This window comes from Oncorhynchus clarkii, chromosome 32, assembly GCF_045791955.1.
Source record: "Oncorhynchus clarkii lewisi isolate Uvic-CL-2024 chromosome 32, UVic_Ocla_1.0, whole genome shotgun sequence".
Lineage (NCBI taxonomy): Eukaryota > Metazoa > Chordata > Actinopteri > Salmoniformes > Salmonidae > Oncorhynchus > Oncorhynchus clarkii.
The window spans coordinates 7931729-7959460 of record NC_092178.1 but is presented as its reverse complement, the minus strand read 5'-3'; the positions used below and the strand labels follow the sequence as shown (position 1 = coordinate 7959460).

At 43.9% G+C, this 27732-nt stretch overlaps 1 protein-coding gene across 1 annotated transcript in view; it reads left to right on the top strand.

Moving 5' to 3' along the window:
* Window positions 1–27732, top strand: part of LOC139392147 (gamma-aminobutyric acid type B receptor subunit 1-like) — a 157448-nt gene that overhangs the window by 71988 nt on the left and 57728 nt on the right. The window contains exons 5-8 of the mRNA XM_071139880.1: window positions 462–527; window positions 2076–2267; window positions 15889–16134; window positions 21084–21147. Coding sequence (XP_070995981.1) covers window positions 462–527; window positions 2076–2267; window positions 15889–16134; window positions 21084–21147 — 568 coding nt within the window. The remainder of the gene's footprint in view (window positions 1–461; window positions 528–2075; window positions 2268–15888; window positions 16135–21083; window positions 21148–27732) is intronic.

Here is a 27732-nt window from a genome sequence, read left to right as displayed (position 1 = left end):
CCTCCCTCTCTCCTCTACCTTTCTGTTCTCCATCCCACCTCCCTCATCCTCTCCTCCCTATCATTCCTTCCTTGCTTTCTTCCTGGCTGGTGCGTACTTCAGCATAACCTTTCTTGGCATGCCGGCCTGGGGTTGTTGTGCGATATTAATTGGCCATCGCTGTAGGAACCATGGTAACAACATAAATGTAGCACACCAGAGGGGAAAATGAGTTGTGCTGCGCGGTGCATTGCGTTTGGGTATTGGGAGGAGGTGTGTGTATGTGTTTGTGTGTGATTCTCTGTGGAACCTGTGTGTGTGTGTGTGTGTGTGTGTGTGTGTGTGTGTGTGTGTGTGTGTGTGTGTGTGTGTGTGTGTGTGTGTGTGTGTGTGTGTGTGTGTGTGTGTGTGTGTGTGTGTGTGTGTGTGTTGTGTATTCCCATCTCCTGTGTGACTCTTTCCTTCCCTCTTTGAATCGCCAGCGGCAAGATGCCAGAATCATCGTGGGGCTCTTCTACGAGACAGAAGCCAGAAAAGTTTTCTGCGAGGTACAGAAGCTACAGTTGCTGTTCACAACTTTGTGGATTGATATCTTAACATTTTTGTTGAATGACAATATCCTTTTTTGTGTCTTTAAAAAATATATATATATTTGATTCCAGCTTGTATTGCTCACGGCTCGTGTCAATGGATCTAGATTTTTCTTTCTATCGCTTTTTGTTATCTCTCCGTTCCTCTATCTTCTGTCTTTGTGTTCTCTCTTCCTCCATATACTCTGATATCTTCTGTCTTTGTGTTCTCTCTTCCTCCATATACTCTGATATCTTCTGTGTATTTGTTCTCTCTTCCTCCATATACTCTGATATCTTCTGTCTTTGTGTTCTCTCTTCCTCCATATACTCTGATATCTTCTGTCTTTGTGTTCTCTTTTCCTCCATATACTCTGATATCTTCTGTCTTTGTGTTCTCTCTTCCTCCATATACTCTGATATCTTCTGTGTATTTGTTCTCTCTTCCTTCATATACTCTGATATCTTCTGTGTATTTGTTCTCTCTTCCTCCATATACTCTGATATCTTCTGTCTTTGTGTTCTCTCTTCCTCCATATACTCTGATATCTTCTGTGTATTTGTTCTCTCTTCCTCCATATACTTTGATATCTTCTGTCTTTGTGTTCTCTCTTCCTCCATATACTCTGATATCTTCTGTCTTTGTTTTCTCTCTTCCTCCATATACTCTGATATCTTCTGTGTATTTGTTCTCTCTTCCTCCATATACTCTGATATCTTCTGTCTTTGTGTTCTCTCTTCCTCCATATACTCTGATATCTTCTGTGTATTTGTTCTCTCTTCCTTCATATACTCTGATATCTTCTGTGTATTTGTTCTCTCTTCCTCCATATACTCTGATATCTTCTGTCTTTGTGTTCTCTCTTCCTCCATATACTCTGATATCTTCTGTGTATTTGTTCTCTCTTCCTCCATATACTTTGATATCTTCTGTCTTTGTGTTCTCTCTTCCTCCATATACTCTGATATCTTCTGTCTTTGTTTTCTCTCTTCCTCCATATACTCTGATATCTTCTGTGTATTTGTTCTCTCTTCCTCCATATACTCTGATATCTTCTGTCTTTGTGTTCTCTCTTCCTCCATATACTCTGATATCTTCTGTGTATTTGTTCTCTCTTCCTCCATATACTCTGATATCTTCTGTCTTTGTGTTCTCTCTTCCTCCATATACTCTGGTATCTTCTGTCTCACAAACCTGCCCGCTCATTGCTTTCCTTTCACTCACTCACTCCTTTTCTCTCCCCATCTCTCTCTCTCTCTCTCTCTCTCTCTCTCTCTTTTCCCCATCTCTCTCTCTCTCTCTCTCTCTCTCTCTCTCTCTCTCTCTTCCCCATCTCTCTCTCTCTCTTCCCTATCTCTCCCTCCCTCTCTGTCTCTCTCTCTCTCTCTCTCTCTCTCTCTTCCCCATCTCTCTCTCTCTCTCTCTCTCTCTCTCTCTCTCTCTCTCAATCTCTCTTTCTTTACATTTCCATTCGTTCACTCCTTTCTGTTCTCTTTCTCTCTCCCGTCTCTCCCTCTATCCTACAGGTGTACAAGGAGAAGCTCTATGGGAAGAAATATGTCTGGTTCCTGATTGGTTGGTACGCAGACAACTGGTTCAAGATCAAAGACCCATCAATCAACTGCACCATGGAGCAGATGACAGAGGCGGTGGAGGGCCACGTTACCACGGAGATCGTCATGCTCAACCCCGAGACCGTCCGAGGGGCCTCCAATCTGGTGAGAGAGATATAGGCTGCATCCCAAATGGCGCCCTATTCTCTACATATAGGGGATATATGCTATGGGATATATAGGGAATAGGAGGCCCTGGTCAAAAGTAGTGGACTACATAGGGAATAGGGTGCAATTTGGGATGCCGCCATGTTGTAATATATACAGTATTATACATATATCTCTATTGTAAGACACAGGGTGAGTGGTGACATAGACATTTACTCATTCTGATTCTATAAGTGGTTCTTGGTTCTCTCTGAAATATCTTACCTAACATTACAACAGCCACTGCAGTGAAAAGCAGTCCTCTGCACGTGCTATAAGATTGGATTATTTCTGTAATGTTGTGTTCAATATTACAACATAACTCTTCTTGAACTGCGCTGTTGGTTAAGGGCTTGTAAAGAAAGCGTTTCACGGTAAGGTCTACACTTGTTGTATTCGGCGCATGTGACAAATAAAGTTTGATTTGATTTGAACATATCTCTACTATCTCTACTATTTACTCTTACTATTTTTCTACCTCGATTCTACCAGAATCGACTATACAAACGTATACTCGTGACCTATCAAAATTGACAATAAAAAGCATTGGTATAAGTAATAGTAATTTCAGTGTTTTATTATACACATAAATAAAATGTGTATTACAACATATTGTATGGAAGGAGAGATTCTTTTTTAACATTTTTTTACCCCCTTTTTCTCCCCAATTTTGTGGTATCCAATTGTTGTAGTAGCTACTATCTTGTCTCATCGCTACAACTCCCGTACGGGCTTGGGAGAGACGAAGGCTGAATGTCATGCGTCCTCCGATACACAACCCAACCAGCCGCACTGCTTCTTAACACAGCGCGCCTCCAACCCGGAAGCCAGCCGCACCAATGTGTTGGAGGAAACACCGTGCACCTGGCAACCTTAGTTAGCACACACTGCGCCCGGCCCGCCACAGGAGTCGCTGGTGCGCGATGAGACAAGGAGATCCCTACCGACCAAGCCCTCCCTAACCCGGGCGACGCTAGGCCAATTGTGCGTCGCCCCACGGACCTCCCGGTCGCGGCCGGTTAAGACAGAGCCTGGGCGCGAACCCAGGGACTCTGATGGCACATCTGGCGCTGCAGTACAGCGCCCTTAACCACTGCGCCACCCGGGAGGCCCTGGAGAGATTCTTATATAGTGTTTAATGGCCCATGTCACTATGACACTGATGGTACTCTATTCCCTATATTCATGAGTTTCACGGCCGTGTCGCACCGTTGTTATGAACGTTCCCCGGGGACTCAGGAACAATTTTTTAGTTTTGTCCATTCATTCTAAACAGGTGTTAATGATAATGTTGCCTAAATTACACTACAGTGTCTTGGAAATAAAATTACATTGTTAAAGTAGGCAAAGAGTTAGTGGGGAAACAACTTTGTCGTCGTTGCGATGTCGTCAGATTTACTTTAGACAGATGGCAACGTTGCCGTTAGCAACAATGCTAGCAACGCTAACATTAGCTAGCTCAAATCTGGTGCTCTCCCCCTCACAACGTTAGCTACTCTAAAGTCAATTTGACGACATCACAATGATGTCCTACTCATTATTTACCTTTTTAGAAAATTTTAATTGTGTTTCCAAGCCACTGAAATGTACTCTAAAGTAGAAAGTTCAGTCGGACTTCATAGAACTTTCAGCAATGTGAAATCCATGAAAAGTAGGGTTCTGGTCAAAAGTAACGCACTAGGTAGGGATTAGGGGTGCCATTTTGGGACATATACTTTAACATTGTCCCAGTCCTTCCCCGGTGTAATGACCCTCTTTAGTTTGTGTTGCCGTGTCTGGAGAGGAGCAGAGCTTCAGGATGCTATTCACAGTTACCTGCATTATTACCCATCTACTTTGAAGTTTTACCTCGTAGAAGAAAAGCTTTGTGCTCGAGAGGAGCGTTCGAGTGCTGCAAACCGTTTCTCTCTCTCTTGAAGTCTCGGCTCTGAATTATCACCATTGCCCTGTAGAGTAGCTGGTAGAAAATATAACTCTAAACAAATAAACACTTTTTTTCATGTTTTTTTATGAAACGATACACTGGGGCTGTGCTGTCTGGAAGTGCTGAAGTGGCAGAGAGGGAGAGATACCAGAGGATGCGTCCCTTTACCTATGGGCCCTAGTCAAAAGCAGCCTAGAGAGGGAGAGATACTAGAGGATGCGTCTCTTTACCTATGGGCCCTAGTCAAAAGCAGCCTAGAGAGGGAGAGATACTAGAGGATGCGTCTCTTTACCTATGGGCCCTAGTCAAAAGCAGCCTAGAGAGGGAGAGATACTAGAGGATGCGTCTCTTTACCTATGGGCCCTAGTCAAAAGCAGCCTAGAGAGGGAGAGATACTAGAGGATGCGTCTCTTTACCTATGGGCCCTAGTCAAAAGCAGCCTAGAGAGGGAGAGATACTAGAGGATGCGTCTCTTTACCTAGGGGCCCTAGTCAAAAGCAGCCTAGAGAGGGAGAGATACCAGAGGATGCGTCCCTTTACCTATGGGCCCTAGTCAAAAGCAGCCTAGAGAGGGAGAGATACTAGAGGATGCGTCTCTTTACCTATGGGCCCTAGTCAAAAACAGCCTAGAGAGGGAGAGATACTAGAGGATGCGTCTCTTTACCTATGGGCCCTAGTCAAAAGCAGCTTAGAGAGGGAGAGAAACTAGAGGATGCGTCTCTTTACCTAGGGGCCCTAGTCAAAAGCAGCCTAGAGAGGGAGAGATACCAGAGGATGCGTCCCTTTACCTATGGGCCCTAGTCAAAAGCAGCCTAGAGAGGGAGAGATACTAGAGGATGCGTCCATTTACCTAGGGGCCCTAGTCAAAAGCAGCCTAGAGAGGGAGAGATACTAGAGGATGCGTCTCTTTACCTATGGGCCCTAGTCAAAAGCAGCCTAGAGAGGGAGAGATACTAGAGGATGCGTCTCTTTACCTATGGGCCCTAGTCAAAAGCAGCCTAGAGAGGGAGAGATACCAGAGGATGCGTCCCTTTACCTAGGGGCCCTAGTCAAAAGCAGCCTAGAGAGGGAGAGATACTAGAGGATGCGTCTCTTTACCTATGGGCCCTAGTCAAAAGCAGCCTAGAGAGGGAGAGATACTAGAGGATGCGTCTCTTTACCTAGGGGCCCTAGTCAAAAGCAGCCTAGAGAGGGAGAGATACCAGAGGATGCGTCCCTTTACCTAGGGGCCCTAGTCAAAAGCAGCCTAGAGAGGGAGAGATACCAGAGGATGCATCTCTTTACTTATGGGCCCTAGTCAAAAGCAGCCTAGAGAGGGAGAGATACTAGAGGATGCATCTCTTTACTTATGGGCCCTAGTCAAAATCAGCCTAGAGAGGGAGAGATACTAGAGGATGCATCTCTTTACTTATGGGCCCTAGTCAAAAGCAGCCTAGAGAGGCTATAGAGTTGTCTCTTATTGATCAAAGCCCCATTTGGTGACGAGGTGTCGAGAGGCTGCGGTTGTCGAGGCGATGGTTCTCCGGGGCTGCAGCTTTGACAGACCCAGCTGCTGGATGCGGCCTGAAGCCGAGGGAGGGGGGGGGGAGTGGGTGTGCATGATCTCAAAAACTCAAAAACTCAAGTCGAAATTTGATGTTTGTTTAACATTGTGAGTAGGGCTGGTACGGTAACTGTATAACCGTGACGATGAAGAATGTAAATAAATAATCAATAAACATCACAACTTCTGTAATGGGGTGGCAGGGTAGCCTAGTGGTTAGAGTGTAGGGACGGCAGGTAGCCTAGTTGTTAGAGTGTAGGGGCGGCAGGTACCCTAGTGGTTAGAGTGTAGGGGCGGCAGGGTAGCCTAGTGGTTAGAGTGTAGGGGCGGCAGGGTAGCCTAGTGGTTAGAGTGGAGGGACGGCAGGGTAGCCTAGTGGTTAGAGTGTAGGGGCGGCAGGTACCCTAGTGGTTAGAGTGTAGGGGCGGCAGGGTAGCCTAGTGGTTAGAGTGTAGGGGCGGCAGGGTAGCCTAGTGGTTAGAGTGTAGGGGCGGCAGGGTAGCCTAGTGGTTAGAGTGTTAGTTACAATAGTTTTTATACCTTAATCCATATCCTTCCTCGAACGATCTCTCCCTTTGAAGCTGTAACATGGCCTGCATCTATAGTATAGTATAGTATCTATAGTATAGTATATATAGTATAGTCTAGTATCTATAGTATAGTATCTATAGTATAGTATCTACAGTATAGTATAGTATCTATAGTATAGTATCTATAGTATAGTATATATAGTATAGTATAGCATTCTTCTAGTATAGTATAGTATCTATAGTATAGTATATATAGTATAGTATAGTATCTATAGTATAGTATATTATCTATAGTGTAGTATAGTATGTATAGTATAGTATAGCATCTATATTATCTAAAGTATAGTATAGTATCTACAGTATAGTATAGTATCTATAGTATAGTATCTATAGTATAGCATTCTTCTAGTAAAGTATAGTATCTATGGTATAGTATAGTATCCATAGTATAGTATAGTATCCATAGTATAGTATAGGATCTATAGTATAGGATCTATAGTATAGTATAGTATAGTATAGTATCTATCGTATAATATAGTATCTATAGTATATTATAGTATCTATAGTATATTATAGTATCTATAGTATAGTATCTATAGTATAGTATAGTATCCATAGTATAGTATAGTATCTATCGTATAGGATCTATAGTATAGTATAGTACCTATGGTATAGTATAGTATCTATAGTATATTATAGTATCTATATTATAGTATCTATAGTATAGTATAGTATCTATAGTATAGTATAGTATCTATAGTACAGTATCTATAGTATAGTATCTATAGTATAGTATATGTAGTATAGTATAGGATCTATAGTATAGTATGGTATCGATAGTATAGTATAGGATCTATAGTATAGTATCCATAGTATAGTATAGGGTCTACCGTATAGTATATATAGTATAGTATGGTATCTATAGTATAGTATCTATAGTATAGTATATGATCTATAGTATAGTATCTATAGTATAGTATCTATAGTATAGTATATGATCTATAGTATAGTATCTATAGTATAGTATAGTATCAATAGTATAGTATCTATAGTATAGTATTGATAGTATAGTATAGTATCTATAGTATGGTATCTATAGTGTAGTATCGATTGTATAGTATCTATAGTATAGTATAGGATCTATGGTATAGTATCTATAGTATAGTATCTATAGTATAGTATAGTATCTATAGTATAGTATCTATAGTATAGCCCCTATAGTATAGTTTAGTATCTATAGTATAGTATAGTATCTATAGTATAGTATCTATAGTATAGCATCTATAGTATAGTATGTATAGTATAGGATATATAGTATAGTATCTATAGGATATATAGTATCTATAGTATAGTATAGTATCTATAGTATAATATAGTATCGATAGTATAGTATAGCATAGTATCTATAGCATAGTACCTGTAGTATAGTATAGTATCTATAGTATAGTATAGTATCTATAGTATAGTATCTGTAGTATAGTATAGTATCTATGGTATAGTATAGTATCTATGGTATAGCATAGTATCTATAGCATAGTATAGTATCTATAGTACGCAGGGCAGGCTACAGTGGCTTGATAAAGTATTCACCTCCACTTGGCATTTTTCCTATTTTGTTGCCTTACAACCTGGAATTAAAATTTTTTTTTTTTTTGGGGGGGGGGATTTGTATCATATGATTTACACAACATGCCTACTACTTTGAAGATGCAAAATATTTTTAATTGTGAAACAAACAAGATGTTTGTGATGAGAGGCGTTGGGTTTGTGCCAGACATAGAGCTTTCCTTGATGGCCAAAAAAGCTACATTTTAATCTCATCTGACCAGAGTACCTTCTTCCATATGTTTGGGGACTCTCCCACAACACCAAACGTGTTGGCTTATTTTGTTTTTAAGCAATGGCTTTTTTCTGGCCACTCTTCCGTAAAGCCCAGCTCCGTGGAGTGTACGGCTTAAAGTGGTCCTATGGACAGATACTCCAATCTCCGCTGTGGAGCTTTGCAGCTCCTTCAGGGTTATCTTTGGTCTCTTTGTTGCCTCTCTGATTAATGCCCTCCTAGCCTGGTCCGTGAGTTTTGGTGGGCAGCCTTCTCTTGGCAAGTTTGTTGTGGGGCCATATTCTTTAAAAAAAAATTATAATAGATTTAATGGTGCTCCGTGGGATGTTCAAAGTTTCAGATATTTTTTTATAACCCAACCCTGATCTGTACTTCTCCACAACATTGTCCCTGAGCTGTTTGGAGAGCTCCTTGGTCTTCTTGGTGCCGCTTGCTTGGTGGTGCCCCTTGCTTAGTGGTGTTGCAGACTCTGGGGCCTTTCAGAACAGGTGTATATATACTGAGATCATGTGACAGATCATGTGACACTTAGATTGCACACAGGTGGACTTTATTTAACTAATTATGTGACTTCTGAAGGTAATTGGTTCCACCAGATCTAATTTAGGGGCTTCATAGTAAAGGGGAGGGGCTTCATAGCAGAGGGGAGGGGCTTCACAGCCAAGGGGGTGAATACATATGCATGCACTACTTTTCAGTTTTTTATTTTTTCGATTTAAAAAAAAAAATATTTATTTTTCCTTTCGCTTCACCAATTTAGACAATTTTGTGTATGTCCATTACATGAAATCCAAATTAAAATCAATTTAAATGACAGGTTGTAATGCAACAGAATAGGAAAAACACCAAAGGGGATTAAGTTATTTTGCAAGGCACTGTATATGTTTTATCCTTGGTTTCCTTGGTTTCATGCATGTCAACATCAGAAGCCTCCTCCCTAAGTTTGTCTTACTCACTGCTCTAGCACACTCTGCTAACCCTGATGTCCTTGCCGTGTCTGAATCCTGGCTCAGGAAGGCCACCAAAAATTCTGAGATTTCCATACCCAACTATAACATCTTCCGTCAAGATAGAACTGCCAAAGGGGGAGGAGTTGCAGTCTACTGCAGAGATAGCCTGCAAAGTAATGTCATACTTTCCAGGTCCATACCCAAACAGTTCGAACTACTAATTTTGAAAATTACTCTCTCCAGAAATAAGTCTCTCACTGTTGCCGCCTGCTACCGACCCCCCTCAGCTCCCAGCTGTGCCCTGGACACCATTTGTGAATTGATCGCCCCCCATCTAGCTTCAGAGTTTGTTCTGTTAGGTGACCTAAACCGGGATATGCTTAACACCCCGGCAGTCCTACAATCTAAGCTAGATGCCCTCAATCTCACTCAAATCATCAAGGAACCCACCAGGTACAACCCTAACTCTGTAAACAAGGGCACCCTCATAGACGTCATCCTGACCAACTGGCCCTCCAAATACACCTCCGCTGTCTTCAACCAGGATCTCAGCGATCACTGCCTCATTGCCTGTATCCGCTACGGAGCCGCAGTCAAACGACCACCCCTCATCACTGTCAAACGCTCCCTAAAACACTTCTGTGAGCAGGCCTTTCTAATCGACCTGGCCCGGGTATCCTGGAAGGACATTGACCTCATCCCGTCAGTTGAGGATGCCTGGTCTTTCTTTAAAAGTAACTTCTTCACCATTTTAGATAAGCATGCTCCGTTCAAAAAATGCAGAACTAAGAACAGATATAGCCCCTGGTTCACTCCAGACCTGACTGCCCTCGACCAGCACAATAACATCCTGTGGCGGACTGCACTAACATCGAATAGCCCCCGCGATATGCAACTGTTCAGGGAAGTCAGGAACCAATACACACAGTCAGTCAGGAAAGCTAAAGCCAACTTCTTCAGACAGAAGTTTGCATCCTGTAGCTCCAACTCCAAAAAGTTCTGGGACACTGTGAAGTCCATGGAGAACAAGAGCACCTCCTCCCAGCTGCCCACTGCACTGAGGCTAGGTAACACGGTCACCACCGATAAATCCATGATTATCGAAAACTTCAACAAGCATTTCTCAACGGCTGGCCATGCCTTCCGCCTGGCTACTCCAACCTCGGCCAACCCCCCCCCCCCCCCCCCCCCCCCCCCCCCCCGCAGCTACTCGCCCAAGCCTCTCCAGGTTCTCCTTTACCCAAATCCAGATAGCAGATGTTCTGAAAGAGCTGCAAAACCTGGACCCGTACAAATCAGCTGGGCTTGACAATCTGGACCCTCTATTCCTGAAACTATCCGCCGCCATTGTCGCAACCCCTATTACCAGCCTGTTCAACCTCTCTTTCATATTGTCTGAGATCCCCAAGGATTGGAAAGCTGCCGCAGTCATCCCCCTCTTCAAAGGGGGCGACACCCTGGACCCAAACTGTTACAGACCTATATCCATCCTGCCCTGCCTATCTAAGGTCTTCGAAAGCCAAGTCAACAAACAGGTCACTGACCGTCTCGAATCCCACCGTACCTTCTCCGCTGTGCAATCTGGTTTCCGAGCCGGTCACGGGTGTACCTCAGCCACGCTCAAGGTACTAAACGATATCATAACCGCCATCGATAAAAGACAGTACTGTGCAGCCGTCTTCATAGACCTTGCCAAGGCTTTCGACTCTGTCAATCACCGTATTCTTATCGGCAGACTCAGTAGCCTCGGTTTTTCGGATGACTGCCTTGCCTGGTTCACCAATTACTTTGCAGACAGAGTTCAGTGTGTCAAATCGGAGGGCATGCTGTCCGGTCCTCTGGCAGTCTCTATGGGGGTGCCACAGGGTTCAATTCTCGGGCCGACTCTTTTCTCTGTATATATCAATGATGTTTCTCATGCTGCGGGCGATTCCCTGATCCACCTCTACGCAGATGACACCATTCTATATACTTCCGGCCCGTCCTTGGACACTGTGCTATCTAACCTCCAAACGAGCTTCAATGCCATACAGCACTCCTTCCGTGGCCTCCAACTGCTCTTAAACGCTAGTAAAACCAAATGCATGCTTTTCAACCGTTTGCTGCCTGCACCCGCACGCCTGACCAGCATCACCACCCTGGATGGTTCCGACCTTGAATATGTGGACATCTATAAGTACCTAGGCGTCTGGCTAGACTCTAAACTCTCCTTCCAGACCCATATCAAACATCTCCAATCGAAAATCAAATCAAGAGTCGGCTTTCTATTCCGCAACAAAGCCTCCTTCACTCACGCCGCCAAACTTACCCTAGTAAAACTGACTATCCTACCGATCCTCGACTTCGGCGATGTCATCTACAAAATTGCTTCCAACACTCTACTCAAACTGGATGCAGTTTATCACAGTGCCATCCGTTTTGTCACTAAAGCACCTTATACCACCCACCACTGCGACTTGTATGCTCTAGTCGGCTGGCCCTCGCTACATATTCGTCGCCAGACCCACTGGCTCCAGGTCATCTACAAGTCCATGCTAGGTAAAGCTCCGCCTTATCTCAGTTCACTGGTTACGTAGCACGCGCTCCAGCAGGTGTATCTCACTGATCATCCCTAAAGCCAACACCTCATTTGGCCGCCTTTCGTTCCAGTTCTCTGCTGCCTGTGACTGGAACGAATTGCAAAAATCGCTGAAGTTGGAGACTTTTATCTCCCTCACCAACTTCAAACATCTGCTATCTGAGCAGCTAACCGATCGCTGCAGCTGTACATAGTCCATTGGTAAATAGCCCACCCATTTTCACCTACCTCATCCCCATACTGTTTTTAGTTATTTATTTTTCTGCTCTTTTGCACACCAATATCTCTACCTGTACATAACCATCTGATCATTTATCACTCCAGTGTTAATCTGCATAATTGTAATTATTTGCCTACCTTCTCATGCCTTTTGCACACAATGTATATATAGACTCCCCTTTTTTCTACTGTGTTATTGACTTGTTAATTGTTTACTCCATGTGTAACTCTGTGTTGTCTGTTCACACTGCTATGCCTTATCTTGGCCAGGTCGCAGTTGCAAATGAGAACTTGTTCTCAACTAGCCTACCTGGTTAAATAAAGGTGAAATAAAAAAATAAAAAAAATAAAGATGCCAAAAGTATGCTAAAAGCCACCATTTCCGGCTGAAATTAACTACCAAATGTCATTCTTGGTAAGTGTGGACATTTCTAAGTGAATGTGAATCTGAGAGAAGTTGAAATCCATGCTAGGCTAGCAAATGTCGTAATATACACCCATCTAGTACCAGGTCAGAATCCCCCCCGTTTGCCTTCGGAACAACCTGAATTCTTCATGGATTCTATAAGGTGTCGGAAACATTCATTGCTCAATTGGTATCAAAGGACCTAATGTGTGCCAGGAAAACATTCCCCACACCAGTACTCCACCGCCACTAGCCTGTACCAGGCAGGATGTGTCCATGGATTGATGCTGCTTACGCCAAATCCTGACTCCGCTATCATCATGACGCAACAGGAACCGGGATTCGGCGAAGCAGGCAATGTTTTTCCACTCCTCCTCGCCCATCCAAATCGCCCATCCAAATCGCCCATCCAAATCGCCCATCCATGACAAGGATCAACGAGGTGTGCGTTCCAAGATGCCTCTCTACCCACCACTGTTGTACTGTGCCGTTATTATGTCTGGTTGTGGCTTGCCATTCTCCTTCGACCTCTCTCATCCGTGAGCTGTTTCCCACCACAGGACTGGACGGTGCCTGGTAAACCCAAGACAATGTCTGTGTGTGTGAAAAGCAGCTCAGGAGGGCAGACATTTCTGAGATACTGGATCTGGCACTCCTGGCACTGACGATCATACCACCCTCAAAGTCGGTTAGGTCAACCATTTGGTCTATCTAACGTTCAACGGAACAGTAACTTTATGCCTCGATGCCTGTCTGCCTGCTTTATATAGCAAGCCAAGGCCACCTAAAAAACTGTATGTGTGCAACAGCTACAGCAGCATGACCTCTGCGCGATAGACTTGTTTACTGCGGTTGCTAAGCAACGGAAAACAACGTGCTACTGCTGCTGGAAGCAGCGCTACAGACAGAGAGTAGAAAATAGAGTACCTTTTGGCTATTTGAATGGTTCTAACGGTGACTGTGGACGTTTGCTTGACAATTTACCTGCTTCTAGGTCTGTCTCCCAAATGGCAACCTATTTTATTTCCTATTATGGGCCCTGCTTGAAAGTAGTGCACGATATAGGGGAATAGAGGGCCATTTGAAACTCTGCCTATTACAGATCGGTTATGTCTCTCCTTAGCTCGTCACAGAGATCAGGTAGAGAGAGAGAGCCTCCTCTCCTTCCTTCCTCCATATTCCCTCGCTGTCAAGCCTTCTGACAGCACCCTTCCTGTTGAGCCCTGTACAACACCCTTCCTGTTGAGCCCTGTTCAGCACCCTTCCTGTTGAGCCCTGTTCAGTACCCTTCCTGTTGAGCCCTGTTCAGCACCCTTCCTGTTGAGCCCTGTTCAGAACCCTTCCTGTTGAGCCCTGTTCAGCACCCTTCCTGTTGAGCCCTGTTCAGTACCCTTCCTGTTGAGCCCTGTTCAGCACCCTTCCTGTTGAGCCCTGTTCAGAACCCTTCCTGTTGAGCCCTGTTCAGCACCCTTCATGTTGAGCCCTGTTCAGCACCCTTCCTGTTGAGCCCTGTTCAGCACCCTTCCTGTTGAGCCCTGTACAGCACCCTTCCTGTTGAGCCCTGTACAGCACCCTTCCTGTTGAGCCCTGTTCAGCACCCTTCCTGTCACAAGCCCTGTTCAGCACCCTTCCTGTTGAGCCCTGTTCAGCACCCTTCATGTTGAGCCCTGTTCCAGCACTCCCGTCTAAAGTGATGCCAATTAATAATTCCCTTTCTAGACTCAGACAGCATTAAAACATCCTCTCTCTCTCTCTCTCTCCCTTCAGGATGAGCTAGAAAAACACAACACACAGACCCCGTCTCTCATATTGTATTACAATGGAAAACTAATTTCCTCCATTTCATCAGGCACTCGGGTGTGTGTTTGTGTCTGAGTCTGCTAATAATACGACACTCAACCATCGTTGAAAAAGCTTCTTCCACATTCCCTAACACACAAGTGATGATCTCCACCCTGCTACCACGAAAATACTTTCACCACGCCACCATAGAGCGGGTGAATGCATGCATTGCCCGAGAGTGTGTCTCAAAACCTAATGTCTTTGGCTCCAGGATTGGACATGTTTTTGACAGAGTTGTTTATCTGTCCCGAAATACAAATTGGCCCTTACCGCTGTTCTGTAGAGAACGTTCTCTTGGAGCGTCGTCTCCCGTCGCATGGCAGATAAACAAACTATTGTCAAAAACCTGTCCAATCCTTTTTAAAAAAAACTCCACATCAAGCTAAATGGGAGAGAAAATAATTTGTGTTATTGAACCAATTTACGAGGGTGTAGGGATTCTATCACAAAGTGGACCTGTCCAATGTGACGTTGTTGTTGTTGTCAAAGGGTAGAAACTGGTAGATGTCTGGAACTCAGTCCATATATAACAGGATCCTGGGCCAACAGAATGGGGGTGGATGGATACAGGAGGGGTGCATTGCAGTTGGTTTGTTTGTTTGTTTGTTTGGCTGGCTTGTTTGTTTGTGTGTTTGTTTGTTTGTTTGTTTGTTTGGCTGGCTTGTTTGTTTGTTTGTTTGGTTGTTTGTTTGTTTGTTTGGTTGTTTGTTTGTTTGGTTGTTTGTTTGGCTGGCTGGCTGGCTGGCTTGTTTGTTTGTTTGTGTGTTTGTTTGGCTGGCTGGCTTGTTTGTTTGTTTGGCTGGCTGGCTGGCTGGCTTGTTTGTTTGTTTCTGTGTTTGTTTGGCTGGCTGGCTGGCTTGTTCGTTTGTTTGTTTGTTTGGCTGGCTGGCTGGCTTGTTTGTTTGGCTGGCTGGCTTGTTTGTTTGTTTGTTTGTTTGTTTGGCTGGCTGGCTGGCTTGTTTGGTTGTTTGTTTGTTTGTTTGTTTGGCTGGCTGGCTGGCTAGCTTGTTTGTTTGTTTGTTTGTTTGGCTCGCTTGTTTGTTTGTTTGTTTGTCTGTTTGGCTGGCTGGCTGGCTGGCTAGCTTGTTTGTTTGTTTGTTTGTTTGTTTGAATCGCTTGTTTGTTTGTTTGGTTGTTTGTTTGTTTGTTTGTTTGGCTGGCTGGCTGGCTGGCTGGCTGGCTGGCTTGTTTGTTTGTTTGGTTGTTTGTTTGTTTGTTTGTTTGGCTCGCTTGTTTGTTTGTTTGGTTGTTTGTTTGTTTGTTTGTTTGTTTGGCTGGCTGGCTGGCTTGTTTGTTTGTTTGTTTGTTTGGCCGGCTGGCTAGCTTGTTTGTTTGTTTGTTTGTTTGTTTGTTTGGCTGGCTGGCTGGCTGGTTGGTGTGTGTTTGGGTACCTGTGTGAGTGTTTGTCGTGTTTGTACCCTGGTGACTTCTTAAGGGGGGGAGGAACATCTGACCTGTACCCAGATAGACCCCGCCCACTGGGAGATAAGACGTCAACCTGGTGTTCACCAGCTGTGTACACCAACCCTTCTTCGTCCACCCATTCTTTTTTTTCTTTCTACTGTGTTATTGACTGTACGCTTGTTTATTCCTATGTGTAACTCTGTGTTATTGTTTTGTGTTACACTGCTTTGCTTTATCTTGGCCAGGTCGCAGTTGTAAATGAGAACTTGTTCTCAACTGGCCTACCTGGTTAAATAAAGGTGAAAAAAACTGTTCTAAGCCCTCCTCCTCTCTCTTCCTCCAGACGTCTCAGGAGTTTCTGAACCAGCTGATGTCTAAGTTGGGGGGTAAGAACCCAGAGGAGACGGGGGGGTTCCAGGAGGCCCCTCTGGCTTACGATGCAGTGTGGGCCCTGGCTCTGGCCCTCAACAAGACCGTGGGGCCCCTGAAGGCCAAGGGCCGCAGGCTAGAAGACTTCAACTACAACAACCGAGATATCACCGCCGAGATCTATCGTGCTCTCAACACCAGCTCATTCGAAGGAGTGTCGGTGAGTATCTTATATGTCACCACAGAGAGAGGGTGGAAATTGAAGAGAAAGAGGAGAAGTTTGTGGTTGTACTGGGAGAGATATGAGAGAGAGAGAGAGACACGCAGAGACACACAGAGAGACGCAGAGAGACGCAGAGACAGAAATAGAGACAGACAGACAGACAGACAGACAGACAGACAGACAGACTCTACCCTGGACTTGAGCAGTCTTTACGACTAGTGCCACCTCTACAAGGAAGCACTCTCCACCTTTTCCAGGACCCTGAAGGACATCCCCCTCAAACACAGCCCCAGCACCTCCCACAGGAGCAACAGAGCAACGACCAGCGAGACACCCTCCCGAAGGCCCCCAAGGAGGCCACTGTATTCCCACTGGTCAATCCATAATGGGAATAACAGGGAGTGAGGGGAGAGAGTGAGTGTGTGAGAGAGAGGAACTGAAAGAGAGAAAAACAGAAATAGAGATGTATCCTCCAGACAGAGCTATACCTTATCCCCTGACACCATAAGGTAGACACACGAGGGAGGGAGGGAGGGAGGGAGGGAGAGGGAGAGGGAGGGAGGGAGGGAGGGAGAGGGAGGGAGGGAGGGAGGGAGGGAGGAGAGAGAGAGAGAGAGAGAGAGAGAGAGAGAGAGAGAGAGAGAGAGAGAGAGAGAGAGAGAGAGAGAGAGAGAGAGAGAGAGAGAGAGAGAGAGAGAGAGAGAGAGAGAGAGAGAGAGAGAGAGAGAGAGAGAGAGAGAGAGAGAGAGAAATAGATAGACCCTAGCAATGCAGGCTCAATCTTTCCCTTGACCCGTCGCTGCACCTAAACTCAATATGAGCGGCTGATTAGGTAATCGAAAATATATGAAACATTCCTATAAAGGGCAACGTGCTTCCAGCTTTCCTCTGTCTCTAACATCGGCCAGTATGAAGACCATGCAAACAAGTGAATACCCTGCACCGGGAGAACTCACGCCAAGAGGACCTACACCCAGGCCACAGCATCACCAACCACATACCAACCAGCTAAGACCCCCCCCCCCCCCCAAGCAAACCCTGGCCACAGCATCACCAGCCACATACCAACCAGCTAAGACACCCCCCCCCCCCCCCCCAAGCAAACCCTGGCAATTTTTTCTATTAATTTACCCCCAATAGAATCCCCGTACATTATTGAAGACAGCTTCTCCACCCTAGAGGAGGAGATCAGCAATTTCCAGGCCCAGGGACATGTAGTAGTCTGAGGTGACCTAAATGCCAGAACTGGACAAGAACCTGACACTTTCAGCACAAAGGGGGACGAACACCTACCTGGAGGTGATATCATTCCCTCCCAAATATGTCCACAATTATGACAAAACAACCCCAAAAAATAGGTCACAACTCCCTGCAGCTCTGTCGCACACTGGGTCTGTAATAAGTCAATGGTAGGCTACGGTCGGTACACGTACAGCTCATCCCCTGGCAGCAATACTGCTGGCTACTTTATCACTGACCTCAACCCAGAGTCTCTTAGAGCGTTCAGTCAGTCCACTGACACCCCTATCAGACCACAGCAAAATCACACTCTACTTGAACAGAGCAATACTCAATCATGAGACATCAATGCCAAAGGAACTGCAGAACATGAATTAAGACATGCTATAGATGGAAGGACAGTAGTGCAGAAACCTACCAAAAAACAATTATGCAACAACAAATTCAATCCCTTTTAGACAAATTCTGGACAAAACATTTCTCTATAATAGTGAAAGTAGAAACTTGGCAGTAAAAAGCCTAAATAGTATAGTTGACCTTTCAGCTTCCCTATCAAATATATAAAAAAGAAAGCAAACAACTTAAGAAAATGTTCAACAAGGACAAATGGTTTGATGAAGATTGCAAAAACCTAAGAAATAAATTGACAAACCTGTCCAGCCAAAAACATGGAGACCCAGAAAACCTACGAGTCTACGGCTTCACTACGGTGAAACACTAAAACAATACAGAAATACACTAGAAAAAAAGAAGGAACAGCACGTCAGAAATCTCCTGAAAGTCATTGAAGAATCCATAGAATCTAACCACTTCTGTGAAAATTGGAAAACACCAAACAAACAACAACACGAAGAGTTATCTATCCAAAACGGAGATGTATGGATAAACCACTTCTTCAAAGAACAAACAGCAAAAATATATACCTGATCAATTACAAATCTTAGAATCAGCTATTAAAGACTAACAGAACCCACTGAATTCTCCAATTACATTGAATGAACTACAGGACAAAATACAAACCCTCCAACCCCAAAAGGCCTGTGGTGTTGATGGTTTCCTCAATGAAAAAAAAAGCTTTTGACTCAATTGGGCATGAGGGTCTTGCTATACAAATTGATGTATAGCAATGTTGGAGGGAAAAAGATCCGACATTATAGAATCCATCTAAACAAACAACATTTTCTACAGGGCTGTGGGGTGAGACAGGGATGCAGCTTGAGCCCCACCCTGTTCAACATGTACGTTCAACATGTACAGTATATCAATGACTAGAACAGTCTGCAGCACCCAGCCTCACCTTACTAGAGTCAAATGTCTACTGTTTGTTGATGATCTGGTGCTTCTGTCCCCAACCAAGGAGGGCCTACAGCAGCACCTAGATTTGCCAGGACCACAAATACAAATTCCATCTAGACACCGTTGCCCTAGAGCTCACAAAAATAATTCATACCTCAGCGTAAACAGAAGCACCACAGGTAACTTCCACAAAGCTGTGAACGATCTAATAAACAAAGCAAGAAGGGCATTCTGTGCCATCAAAAGGAACATATAATTCGACATCCCATTTGGGATCTGGCAAAGAACTAAAAATACTTGAATCAGTTATAAAACTCATTGCCCTTTATGGTTGTGAGGTCTGGGGTCAACTCACCAACCAAGAATTCACAAAATGGGACAAGCACCAAAATCGAGTCTTTACAGAATTCTGCAAAAACATCCGCTGTGTACTATGTAAAACACCGAATAATGCATGCAGTGTAGAATTAGGACGATATTCGCTAATGAGAGCGGTTAAATTCTACAACCACCTAAAATAAAAATTATATTCAAACCTCCATAATAAAGCTATCACCTACAGAGACATTACCCTAAACAAGCTGGTCCTGAGGCTCTGTTCATAAGCACAAACAGACCCCACAGAGCACCCAGGACAGCAGCACAATTAGACCCAACCAAATCATGAGAAAACAAAAAGATAATTACTTGACACATTGGAAAGAATTAACAAAAAAACAGAGCAAACTAGAATGCTATTTGGCCCTACACAGAGAGTACACAGTGGCAGAATACCTGACCACTGTGACTGACCCAAACTTAAGGAAAGCTTTGACTATGTGCAGACTAAGTGAGCATAGCCTTGCTATTGAGAGAGGCTGCCATAGGCAGACCTGGCTCTCAAGAAAAGACAAGCTGTGTGCACACAGCCCAGAAAATGAGGTGGAAACTGAGCTGCACTTCCTAACCTCCTGCCCAATGTATGACCATATTAGAGACACATATTTCACTCAGATTACACAGACCCACAAAGAATTTGAAAATTAATCTAATTTTGATAAACTCTCATGTCTATTAGGTGAAATACCACAGTGTGCCATCACCGCAGCAAGATTTGTGACCTGTTGTCACAAGAAAAGGGCAACCAGTGAAGAACAATCACCATTGTAAATACAACCCATATTTATGTTTATTTATTTTCCGTTTAACTATTTGCACATCATTACAACACTTTACACAGCCCTAACATGACATTTGAAATGTCTCTATTCCTTTGAAACGTATGTGAACTTACTGCTCAGTTTTGATTGTTTATTTCACTTTTGTTTATTGTCTATTTCACTTGCTTTGGCAATGTAAACATATGTTTCCCATGCCAAGAACGCCCATTGAATTGAGAAAGAGAGACAGCCAGATAGACGGCCATCAAGAGAGAGAGACATACACAGAGAAAGACAGATAGAGAGGCACAGAGAGAGAGAGATTGAGAAAGAAAGCGATGTAGATAGAGAGAGAAACAAAGAGAGAGAGAGAGACACAAAGAGAGAGAGAGAGACACAGAGAGAGACAGACAGCTTGAGAGAGACACAGAGACAGAAAGACACACAGAGAGATTCAGACTGAGAAAGAGAGAGACAGAGAGAGAGAGCGAGAGACAGACAGAGATGCGAGAGAGACCCAGATTACAACAAACGTTGCCACAACTTTAGAGAACGTTCCCTTAAGTGTCTCATATGGTCATTACTTACCGTTTTCATAGGAGAGTTCTAGTGATGTGCAAGGACTGTTTCCAAGAGATCATCACCTTAGTAAACAGAATGTCTTTAGGGAAGAATATTCTCCTAAACCTCCGAAAAGGACTGTTTCCAAGAGATCATCCCCTTAATGTAAACGGAATGTCTTTAGGGAAGAATATTCTCCTAAACCTCAGAAAAGTGAAAACATGAATGTTCTTGCAACTTTCCCAAGAAACATGTCTAGAACATTAATATGTTCTGAGAACAAGAAACATGTCTAGAACGTTAATATGTTCTGAGAACATTGCAACGTTCCCAAGAAACATGTCTAGAACATTAATATGTTCTGAGAACAAGAAACATGTCTAGAACATTAATATGTTCTGAGAACAAGAAACATGTCTAGAACATTAATATGTTCTGAGAACAATAAACATGTCTAGAACATTAATATGTTCTGAGAACAAGAAACATGTCTAGAACATGAATATGTTCTGAGAACATTGCAACGTTCCCAAGAAACATGTCTAGAACGTTAATATGTTCTGAGAATATTGTAACCACTTTCTGGGTATGTTTGTTGTGACGTTGATGGAATAACCTCCTAAAAGTCAGAAAACTGAAAGAGAGAGGTGTTAAACTGTATACCACTTACATTTTTTTTATTTTAAATCTTCATTATTTGTCTTCCTACAGGGCCATGTTGTGTTTGATGCCCAGGGTTCTAGAATGGCCTGGACTCTTATTGAGCAGCTGCAAGGTACAGTACTCTCTCTATTCCTCATGTGTAATATAAATAAATAAATGAAATGTCCCCAACTAGCCCACGGCTGGTGACATCTTGTAATTTTGAACATGAAACATCGGCATGGCACCAATCTTGGATCCGGGTAGTAACATTTGTGGTGTACTAGCGTGGATGGCCAGTGTCCAAAATCCTTCAGCTCCATCCCTGAGTCCATAATCACAAGTATCAACCATATACAATGCTCTAGAAAGTATTCATACACCTTGACTTAGTCCAAATTTTGTTGTGTTGTTGGATTTAAAAAATGTTTATTTTCTTCACACAATACCTCGTAATGACAAATTGAAAACTTGCTATTAGAAATGTTTATTGAAAATTAAATACAGAAATATATCATTTACGTACAAGATCAGTCAAAAGTTTGGACACGCCTACTCATTCAAGGACTTTTCTTTATTTTGACTATTTTCAACAATAGCGAAGACAATAACACTACGAAATAACACATGGAATCATGTGGTGACCAAAAAAGTGTTGATTAAACAAATGTAAATATATTTTATATTTGAGATTCTTCAAAGTTGACACCCTTTGCCTTGATGACAGCTTTGCACACTCTTGGCATTCTCTCAACCAGCTTCACCTAGAATGCTTTTCCAACAGTCTTGAAGGAGTTCCCACATAAGCTGAGCACTTGTTGGTGGCTTTTCCTTCACTCTGCGGTCCAACTCATCCCAAACCATCTCAATTTGGTTAAGGTCATGCGATTGTGGAGGCCAGGTCATCTGATGCAGCACTCCATCACTCTCCTTCTTGGTCAAATAGCCCTTACACAGCCTAGAGGTGTGTTGGGTCATTGTCCTGTTGAAAAACAAATGATAGTCCCACTAAGCGCAAACCAGATGGGGTGGTGTATCCCTGCAGGATGCTGTGGTAGCAATGCTGGTTATGTGTGCCTGGTTTTCTAAATAAAACACAGACAGTGTCTCCAGCTAAGCACCCCCACACCATCACACCTCCTCCTCCATGCTTCACCATAGGGATGGTGCCAGGTTTCCTCCAGATGTGACACTTGGCATTCAGGCCAAAGAGTTTAATCTTGGTTTCATCAGACCAGAGAATCTTTCTCATGGTCTGAGAGTCCTTTAGATGCCTTTTGGCAAACTCCAAGCTGACTGTCATGTTCCTTTTCCTGAGGAGTGGCTTCTGTCTGGCCACTTTATCATAAAGTCCTGATTTGTGGAGTACAGCAGAGATGGTTGACCTTCTGGAAGGTTGTCCCATCTCCACAAAGGAACTCTGGAGGTCTGTCAGAGTGACCATCGGGTTCTTGGTCACCTCCCTGACCAAGGCCCTTCCCCCCCGATTGCTCAGTTTGGCCGGGCGGCCAGCTCTAGAAAGAGTCTTGGTAGTTCCAAACTTCTTCCATTTAAGAATGATGAGGGCCACTGTGTTTTTGGGGACTTTCAATGCTGCTGAAATGTTTCGGTACCCTTCCCCAGATCTGTGCCTCGACACAATCCTGTTTCGGAGCTCTATGGACAGTTCCTTCGACCTCATGGCTTGGTTTTTGCTCTGACATGCACTGTCAACTGTGGGACGTTATATAGACAGGTGTGTGCCTTTCCAAATCATGTCCAATCAATTGAATTTACCACAGGTGGACTCCAATCAAGTTGTAGAAACATCTCAAGGATGATCAATGGAAACAGGATGCACCTGAGTTCAATTTTGAGTCTCATAGGAAAGGGTCTGAATACTTATGTAAATAAGGTATTTCTGTTTTTATTTTGCACTTCGTGTGTTTAGATTGATGAGGGAAAACATTTCCATTTTGGAATAACGTAACAACATTTGGAAAAAAGGACGGGGTCTGAATACTGTGCAGTACACTTTCTTCCTGTTTACACAATGTACTGTACCATAATCAATAGTATAATTTTACAGTACGTTCTGCCATTGGTATCTTATAACCTATATATATATATATATATAGTATATACCTTATAACCTATAACTTTAACCATTTGACAAATGTAGATTTATCGAATTCTGGTTTTTATTCTCACAATCCATTTACACATTGCTAACAAGTATTTAATTGGTAAGCATAAAAGTACAATATGTTCCATATACTGAATTTACTAACAATACAAGGTTTTTTTAATCTCCACTGAAACCCCTCATGTTTTGAGGGGGTTTGGCTTCTCTCTGTGTGTGTGCTTGTGTTTGTGTGTGTTTGTTGAGGGGTTAGGTTTTTGTGTGTGTGTGTGTCTGTGTGTGTTGAGGGGTTAGGTTTATGCCCAGACACATCTGTTCAGTAAGTCTCATGAACAATAAGGGTCTCAATATTGTCCCCTGGCACAGCTGTACTTACTCATAATACAATGATAGCAGAAACTAATGAAGTCAACATGTGCATATAAAGTTAATAGCTGCTTAAATATTTCAGTTGGAGGGTTTCCCAAATGAGCTTCTGAAATGTATCAGTTCTTCTTGAAATTACAATAAACCCGAAAGCCCAGTGGTTTTCGTATACAATAAATAGCATAAACGCTGCTACAGTCATCTCCACAAGGAGAGAGAGGGAGAGAGGGAGAGGGAGAGAGACAGAGACGAGAGGGAGAGGGAGAGGGAGAGAGAGAGAGAGACAGAGACAGAGACAGAGACAGAGACGAGAGGGAGAGAGGGAGAGAGAGAGAGAGAGAGAGACAGAGACGAGAGGGAGAGGGAGAGGGAGAGGGAGAGAGACAGAGACAGAGACGAGAGGGAGAGGGAGAGACAGACAGACAGAGACGCGAGGGAGAGGGAGAGACAGACAGAGACGAGAGGGAGAGGGAGAGACAGACAGAGACGAGAGGGAGAGAGAGAGAGAGACAGACAGACAGAGACGAGAGGGAGAGGGAGAGACAGACATAGACGAGAGGGAGAGAGAGAGACGAGAGGGACAGGGAGAGAGCGAGAGAAAGAGAGCGAGACCGACAGGGACACGAGGGACAGGGAGAGAGCGAATGCGAGAGCGAGAAAGAGAGAGAGACCGACAGAGACAAGAGGGACAGGGAGAGAGAGCGAGCGAGAAAGAGAGACCGACAGAGACAAGAGGGACAGGGAGAGAGTGAAAGTGAGAGCGAGAAAGAGAGAGACCGACAGAGACAAGAGGGACAGGGAGAGAGAGCGAGCGAGAAAGAGAGAGAGACCGACAGAGACAAGAGGGACAGGGAGAGAGAGCGAGCGAGAAAGAGAGAGAGACCAACAGAGACAAGAGGGACAGGGAGAGAGCGAATGCGAGAGCGAGAAAAAGAGAGAGACCGACAGAGACAAGCGGGACAGAGAGAGAGAGCGAGCGAGAAAGAGAGAGAGACCGACAGAGACAAGAGGGACAGGGAGAGAGTGAAAGTGAGAGCGAGAAAGAGAGAGAGAGACGAGGGGGAGAGAGCGAGACAGACAGAGACGAGAGGGAGAGAAAGAGAGAGGATGAGAGGGAGAGGGAGAGAGCGAATGCGAGAGCGAGAAAGAGAGAGAGACCGACAGAGACAAGAGGGACAGGGAGAGAGAGCGAGCGAGAAAGAGAGAGAGACCGACAGAGACAAGAGGGACAGGGAGAGAGAGCGAGCGAGAAAGAGAGAGAGACCGACAGAGATAAGAGGGACAGGGAGAGAGAGAGAGAGAGAGAAAGAGAGAGAGACCGACAGAGACAAGAGGGACAGGGAGAGAGAGCGAGCGAGAAAGAGAGAGAGACCAACAGAGACAAGAGGGACAGGGAGAGAGTGAAAGTGAGACAGACAGAGACAAAAGGGAGAGGGAGAGACAGACAGAGACGAGAGGGAGAGGGAGAGAGTGAAAGTGAAACCGAGAAAGAGAGAGAGACGAGGGGGAGAGAGCGAGACACACAGAGACGAGAGGGAGAGAAAGAGAGAGGCAGAGACGAGAGGGAGGGAGAGAGCGAGAGCAAAATAGAGAGAGAGACAGACAGAAACGAGAGCGAGAGGGAGAGAGTGAGAAAGACAGACAGACAGAGATCAAGAGAGAGAATGACAGACAAACAGACAGACAGACAGAGATGAGAGAGAGACCCATATAGCAACAAACGTTCCCACAACTTCAGAGAGACAAAACAAAACAAACAAACCGAAACAAAGGTAAAGTCTTTTCATGTTTTGTCAATATCAAAAAAGCTTTTGACTCAATTTGGCATAAGGGTTTGCTAAACGAATTTATGGATAGCGATGTTGGGGGATAAAGATACGACATTATAGAATCCATGTTCACAAACAACAAGTGTGGGGTTAAAATTGGCAAAGAACACACACATTTCTTTCCACAGGGCCGTGGGGTGAGACAGGGATGCACCTTAAGCCCTCCTTTTTCAACATATATATCAAGGTATTGGCGAGCGCACTAGAACAGTCTGCAGCACCTGGCCTCACCCTACTAGAATCTGAAGTCAAATGTCTACTGTTTGCTGATGATCTGGTGCTTCTGTCACCAACCAAACAGGGCCTACAGCAGCACCTAGATCTTCTGCACAGATTCTATCAGACCAGGGGCCCTGACAGACCAGGGGCCCTGACAGACCTGGGCCCTGACAGACCTGGGCTCTGACAGAACATGAAATTCAACATACCCCACAGAGCCCAAGGACAGCAACACAATTAGACCCAACCAAATCATGACAAAACAAAAATATTATTACTTGACACATTGGAAAGAATTTTTAAAAACAGCGCACACTAGAATGCTATTTGGCCCTTAGGGATAGGCGTGTCGTTAACGGGACAGTTGTTAATTATGCAGCGGTTTGTGTCACGATCTCAGATTTTAGAGAAACAACAAATGTTGGTACATATACAGTTGAGGTCAGAAGTTAACATACACCTTACACGTTGGAGCCATTAAAACTCACTTTTCAACCACAAACTATAGTTTTCGGTTAGGATGTGTGCATGACACAAGTAAATTTTCCAACAATTGTTTAAAGACAGATTATTTCACTTATAATTCACTGTTTCACAATTCCAGTGGGTCAGAAGTTTACATACACTAATTTGACTGTGCATTTAAACAGCTTGGAAAATTCCAGAAATTATCATGTCTTTAGAAGCTTCTGATGGGCTAATTGACATCATTTGAGTCAATTGGAGGTGAACCTGTGGATGTATTTCAAGGCCTACCTTCAAATTCAGTGCCTCTTTGCTTGATATCATGGGAAAATCTAAAGAAATCAGCCAAGACCACAGAAGACCTCAGAAAAAAATTGTAGACCTCCACAAGTCTGATTCATCCTTGGGAGCAATTTCCAAACGCCTGAAGGTACCACGTTCATCTGTACAAACAATAGTAACCAAGTATAAACACCATGGGACCACGCAGCCGTCATACCGCTCAGGAAGGAGATGCATTCTGTCTCCCAGAGATGAACGTACTTTGGTGTGAAAAGTGCAAATCAATCCCAGAACAACAGCAAAGGACCTTGTGAAGATGCTGGAGGAAACAGGTACAAAAGTGCCTATATCCAAAGTAAAACGAGTCTTATATCGACATAACCTGAAAGGCCGCTCAGCAAGGAAGAAGCCACTGCTCCAAAACCGCCATAAAAAAGCCAGACTACAGTTTGCAACTGCACATGGGGACAAAGATTGTACTTTTTGAAGAAATGTCCTCTGGTCTGATGAAACAAAAATAGAACTGTTTGGCCATAATGACCATCGTTATTTTTGGAGGAAAAAGGGGGAGGCTTGCAAGCCTAAGAACACCCTCCCAACCGTGAAGCACGGGGGTGGCAGCGTCATGTTGTGAGGGTGCTTTGCTGCAGGAGGGACTGGTGCACTTCACAAAATAGATGGCATCATGAGGCAGGAAAATTATGTGGATATATTGAAGTAACATCTCAAGACATCAGTCAGGAAGATAAAGCTTGGACGCAAATGGGCCTTCCAAATGGACAATGACCCCAAGCATACTTCCAAAGTTGTGGCAAAATTAAGGACAACAAAGTCAAGGTATTGGAGTGGCCATCACAAAGCCCTGACTTCAACCCCATAGAATATTTGTGAACAGAACTGTAAAAGCATGTGCGAGCAAGGAGGTCCAGCTCTGTCAGGAGGAATGGGCCAAAATTCACGCAACTTATTGTTGGAAGCTTGTGGAAGGCTACCTGAAATGTTTGACTCAAGTTAGACAATTTGAAGGCAATGCTACCAAATACAAATGTAAAACTTCTGACCCACTGGGAATGTGATGAAAGAAATAAAAGCTGAAATAAATCATTCTCTCTACTATGATTCTGACATTTCACGTTCCTAAAATAGAGTGGTGATCCTAAACTGATTTAATACAGGGAATTTTTACTAGGATTAAATGTCAGGAATTGTGAAAAACTGAGTTGAAATGTATTTCGCTAAGGTGTATGTAAACTTCTGACTTCAACTGTAAGTGTCTTATATCGGCTGAAAGCTTAAATTCTTGTTAATATAACTGCACGGTCCAATTTACCGTAGCTTTTACTGCGAAAAAATGCCATGCTATTGTTTGAGGAGAGCTCCTAACAACGGAAAATTTTTTCAGCGCGATAGGTTTGATAAATTCACCTCTGAAGGT